Below are 6,000 nucleotides of genomic sequence, written 5' to 3' on the forward strand. Positions count from 1 at the left end.
TTATGGGCGTGAGTATAGTGTCAGATTCATACACTGTTTAATTAAATCACAAATAAACTTCGCGTTCACGAAATTTCTTTCAGTTTCTTCGCTAAATCCAATTTTAGCCCGGCTTCATCCAGTTATACCATATAATTGCGCTACTTCTCATTGTACCCCCCCCCCCATACCCAAGCCATGCATAAAGGCTGAAAAGCAAATGTTTGACCAAATTATGTTTCTCCTTGAATACTTACTCGATCACATTAACGTTAGAAAATAAGCCCTACAATCCACCGAATCCAGCCCTCCATTAGACCAAGGTTCGTCTTTTCTGTCTATATTGTATAGGCAGAAGCAATAACTCTTGTCGATTACCTATCCTTGTCGCTTACAGTTTACGCAAGCTTAACCTAAGCGGAACATCGCGTAATGGGATGCACGCATGTCCTTTGATCGGGTAAGTATTCTATGAGAAACATAATTTGCAAAAAATAATTTTGCTATCTCCTAAGCAGGACAGGCCTTAGGCCGATTTGACCGATGCTCACAAAGGCCCCGCGCATTAGTAATTTTAAAAAATATATCTATAAAATGTAAATTTAAAGTGCTGGAAGAAAATTTTAAGTTCAATATCATAGGAAACTTGTTTAAAAGTTTATTTTCAAATGCCGTGCTCGCGAGGGGTCCAACGCGTAAATTCAGGGGGCCCAGCCAAAATCATTCAAGTCGGGCCCCGCGTTTGCCAAGGCAGTTACTGCTCCCAAGAACACATTCATCGATCACATTAACGTTAGGAGAAAAGGTAATAGGCGGAGGGAATGTTCAACATCCAACCTATACTCCAGGTAACCTCTGAGTGGAGAATATTGGATCCCTCTAAAGGCGACAAGGGTATGTAAGAAGCAAGAGTTATTGTCCTTTATTTATTATAGAAAAAATGAATTGTCGTCTTTGGAAGGACTGGATGTGGGAGGTAATAGGGCTTATATTACTAATGTTAATGTCATTGGGAACGTATTCGAAGGAGATATGACAGTACTGCAAATTGGCACTTTAAACAAACATTCAGTACCTCGTTAATTGACATAGCTGTGACTAATACAATGGGGAAAAAACGGCCATCATTTTTCCTCCAAGATGGCCCGTCTGTGTTGTTCAAAAGTGTCAGCGGCCTGGTGATCTGTACGTCGCCAGCTATCATGGTCAGCAGCATGTGATGCCCATTGGCGGTGATCGATTCCACAGGTGGTGAGGGTCTTTTTCAAGGTGTCTTTATATCTCTTTCGAGGTGCCCCTCTATCACTGTGGCCAGTTGACAGCTCACCGTACGGTGCGATCATTGGCAGGCGATGATCCTCCATCCTGGACACGTGCCCTACCCAGCGAAGTTGTATCTTCATGAACAAGGCCTCAACGCTGGTGATCCCTGCTTGTTTGAGGACTTCAGTGTTGGTGACGACAATCTCTCCAGTGGATATTGAGGATTGTGCGGAGGTAGCGCTGTTGGAAGCGTTCAAGGAGGCGAGGTGGCGGCTATAGATGCTGATCTTTTTATCTCTCTTGAGACTGGCGCTGTTTGCCTTGGCCAGTCTGTTGTCTAATTTTTTTGTCGATCTTGGCATTAGAGGATATCACACAGCCCAGGTAGGTGAACTGGTGTACTACGTTCAGTTCTGTCTGGTCAATGAAGATGGGTGGTGGTCGGTACTCTTCCTTGGGAACAGGCTGGTGAAGTACCTCAGTTTTCTTTAGGTTGACCTCAAGACCAAAAAGCTAGCAGGCTTCTGCAAAGCCGGATGTTACGCGCTGTAAGACAGCTTCCGTGTGGGCAGCAAGGGCGTCGTCGTCTGGAAAGAGGAGTTCTCTAATCAGTTTTTCCAAGGTCTTGGTGTGGGCATGACGTCGCCTTAAGCTGAAGAGGTTGCCATCAGTCCAAAATCGGATATAGATGCCATCTTCGTCATCAAGGTCTTCTGTTGCTTTTCGGAGCATCATGCTGAAGAAGACTGAGAACAGTGTGGGGGCTAAAACGTAGTCATGTTTTACGCCATTTGCAATGTGGAAGGTCTGTGATAGGTCGTTATTGTTTCTGACCTGACCAAGCTAGTCTTCATGTAGTTGGATGACCATGGTAAGGAATTTAGGATGACAGTCGAGCTTTTCAAGGATTTTCCACAGTCCATTTCTGCTCATCGTATCAAATGCCTTCGTCAGGTCCACAGATGTGATGTAGTCATTTGTTTTGTTCTCGGCATTTTTCTTGGATCTATCTCAGGACGAACACTATGTCAGTTGAGTCCCTATTGGCTCTGAAGCCACATTAACTCTCTGGAGAATGTTCTTCTGTAATGGTGGGCACCAGTCTCTTTAGCAACACTCTAGCAAGGATTTCGCCTGCAATGGGGAGCAGAGTTATTACACGGTAGTTTGAGCAGTCAGACTTTCTCCCCTTGTTTTTGTACAAGGCGATGATGACTGTATCTCGGAGGTCTTTTGGAAGTTTCTCTCGCTCCCAGCAGCAAACGAAGAACTCGTGGAGTTTGGTGTGCAATGCTAGGCTTCCTCTTTTCCATATCTCTGGTGGGATACCATTTTTTCCTGCAGCCTTTCCTGTCTTTATCCGTTCTATGGCTTTTACAGTCTTTTGCAGTGTGGGTGCCTCATCAAGTTCCATCTTAGGTGTCTGTTGTGGGATGCGATCAATAGCTGCCTCCTGGACTGTACGGCTGGTGCTGAAGAGGGTGTGGAAGTGCTCTGACCAGCGGTTCAGGATAGATTCCCTGTCAGTGAGTAGCTCTTGGCCATCTGCACTCCGTAGGGGGCTCTGTATCTGGAAGGAAGGACCATACACTGCTTTCAGCGCTTCATAGAACCCCTTGTAGTCACCAGTGTCAGCGTCCAGCTTGGTTCTTTCTGCAAGCTTTGTCCACCATTCATTTTGTATGTCTCTGAGACTGCACTTGAGGGAGCTGCAGATAAGGCGAAAGGCTGTTTTCTTCTGTGGACAGGATGGTTGTGCGAGATTGGCTTGGTACGCTGATCTCTTTTTGGCAAACAGTTCTTGGATTTCTTGGTCGTTTTCATCAAACCAGTCTTTGTTTTTCTTAGTGGTGAATCCAAGGATTTTTTCTGAGGTTTACAGAATGGCAACCTTGATGTGATTCCACATCTCTTCCGGAGGTAGATCTGGCGGAAAATTAAGTTTTTCAGGGCTAAGACTGCAGGCTTTCTTGAAAATCTGCATTGACGTCTTCAGACAATAGGTTTTTGATCTGGAGCTTCCTTTTCGGGATACCTCATTGTAGTCTGGGCCTGGGCTTGAAGTTCGAGTCGAGCATGCATTGGACAAGACGATGATATATGTGTGGCACTCTGCACTGGGCATCACTCTAGTATGAAGGACATCTTTTAAGTCTCTCTGGTGTACTATGATGTAATCGATTAGGTGCCAGTGTTTTGATCTAGGATGCATCCAGGTAGTTTTCAGGCTGTCTTTTTCTGAAATACGGTGTTTGTGATAGTGAGCTGTAATTCTGCGGAAAAATTCAAGAAGCAGGCGCCCATTGTCATTTCAGTTACCCATGCCATGTTTCCCATGGACGGCTTTCCAGGCTTCTGAGTCTCGGCCCACTCTGGCATTGAAATCTCTAAGGATGATTATTTTGTCGCTCTCTGGGACACTCTTGATAAGTTTGCGCAGGTCAGTATAGAATTTATCATTTTCAGAAGGATCTGCTTGGAGTGTTGGAGCATATTCACTGAAAAGTGGACCACGGTATTTATTTTTCGGTGGTACATGCTTACTTGTATACTTTTTAACTGTATCTGGTAGTCGGTAGTTTCCGTTAGTACGGAATGTGCTGAAATTCCCGAGTAATCTTGTTATGACTTTGTTTTAATTATTCATGACAAAATAATTAAAAAATTATCTTTTTTAGAAAAATATTGTTTATGTCGCATATTAATAGTACACTTTACAATTTATAATCCTTTAATGACTGTTTGACACGTGTAGCATATGCCAACAAATTAGCCACATGGAATATTGTAAAATATATTCAGGCCACAGGGGCTCGTATCGTTGCTTACAATTTAACCATCAGTCATATATATATATATATATATATATATATATATATATATATATATATATATATATATATATATATATATATATATATATATATATATATATATATACACTGTATAATAATACAGTACGAGCTTCTGTGATTCAGGCCAAATCCAACTTTTGGAAAGATTTCGGATTTAACCTCCCACCCACAGGTAATGTTTTAGTGATTTACTGGTGTTACAAATGTGTTAAATATGAATCATCCTATGATTTAAGCAGTGCATTTTTTTATATGTTGTAATTTCTCAAGTAGACTAAACATTTTCCCGTTTGTTGAGTGTGTTTTATGTTTACTGGCCAACTCTTATAATATCTCACCCAAGCGTTAGCATCCCACTCAAAGTTTCCCTTTCTATTATATAAATACTGTAGCTAGAAAATTGTTGGATTCAGTATCAACACTTCCTATTTCCGTTAATAGACTTCTAATGTCAGCAAAATGTCCTTCTAAGTATCAGATATAGTGTAGGCTTAATCATTCCCCCTTTACTTTAACGGTCATTTAATTTTTGCAGTAGGGTGGGTGGGAAGGTGCCCTGATTTTTATTTTTGAAGTTGAGATGATTATCTTTTATTTTATCTCAAGATAACATTTATATTTTTTTCCAAATAATAATATGATGTTATTTTGCTTCAAATCAGATCAAAATATTTTTCCAGATTTGACAGATGCAAACTAAACAAAAAGTGTGTCATTAAATTGTTGGTTCTTGATATCATTGTGGTATATTTTTGTATGTAATGCATACATTCCGAAATACTGTGGTACAATATTTTTCATGGTACCCAGCTCAAGTTGTGAGATAGTTGACATTGTTATTATTTACCATCTACTCCATATTTCAAGTGCAGTGCAAAATCCGAACAAAAAAATGAGAAAAAAATATAAGCAAAAAGGAACGATAATAAATTGAAAAGAGTGTGTGTGATTTAGATTTTTAACGTAGCTTTGACAATTTTTCAGTCATATCGCTACGATGTCTGCAGTGTAACAGTTTATAGTGATTATTACTTTTTCATGCCGCAGAAATGTCGCATGATGTCCCACCCAGTCACATTATCCTGACACCAGGCCGACCAGTCTTAACACTAACTCTTAATGCTGAGCACCAAGCGAGGCAGCTGTTAGTACTATTTTTGTAAGTCTTTGGTATGACTAGACAGGGGTTCGAATCCGCGACCTCCCGCATCCGAGGTGGACGCTCTAACCACTAGGCCACCGCTCCGATCTAATTAACTGAAAAGAGGAAGTGAAGACTTTAAATAGTTCAATACGTGTACAAGGTTTCAATGGCACGTCAGCATAATACAGGTTATATGTTGCCGATTAAAGTTAAAAAAATGTAAATATAAAGAATTGTAGAAAGAAACCCTTTCTGAAGAGAAATCCTTCTAGAAACACACACACACACAAATATATATATATATATATATATATATATATATATATATATATATATATATATATATATATACACACACACACACACACACACACACCATATTTTCCGGCCTCTAAGACGATACTTTTGACCAGAAAATCTAAGCTCCGTCTTATACTCTGAATCAACTTGTATATGGATTATGTCATCCAAATCGCTTTATCATATTTTTCGTATAGAAAATAATTCTTCAGGAGTACGAAAAAAAATGTGTAAAAATATTTAATTTTGGGGAAGAGATCATGTATGAACAAATATAGGTTCCCACAGTGAGTATTTTAAACAATTACATGATCGTCAGTATTAAAAATTAACAAAGATCAGATGTAATTGCACTAAAGCAGCAAGCACCAGTATGTATGTTGTTTGTAATATACGTTGTTTATGTTAATTACATATATCTGCGTTAGAATTTACAAGCTGGAATATGAATAACCATGA

General features: G+C 39.9%; 1 protein-coding gene across 1 annotated transcript; it reads right to left on the minus strand.

Annotated features, from left to right (window-relative positions):
- Window positions 1–2,302: 2,302 nt before the first annotated feature.
- Window positions 2,303–4,931, minus strand: LOC149780293 (uncharacterized). Its single transcript, XM_089936191.1, has 3 exons — window positions 4,867–4,931; window positions 3,562–3,740; window positions 2,303–3,111 (listed from the first exon to the last, which is right to left on the minus strand). Exons 1-3 carry the CDS (start codon window positions 4,929–4,931, stop codon window positions 2,303–2,305), a joined length of 1,053 nt encoding a protein of 350 aa, XP_089792317.1.
- Window positions 4,932–6,000: the final 1,069 nt, after the last annotated feature.

This window comes from Sinohyriopsis cumingii, chromosome 16 (genome assembly GCF_028554795.1).
Source record: "Sinohyriopsis cumingii isolate HCF-2022 chromosome 16, ASM2855479v2, whole genome shotgun sequence".
NCBI classification, from domain to species: Eukaryota; Metazoa; Mollusca; class Bivalvia; order Unionida; family Unionidae; genus Sinohyriopsis; species Sinohyriopsis cumingii.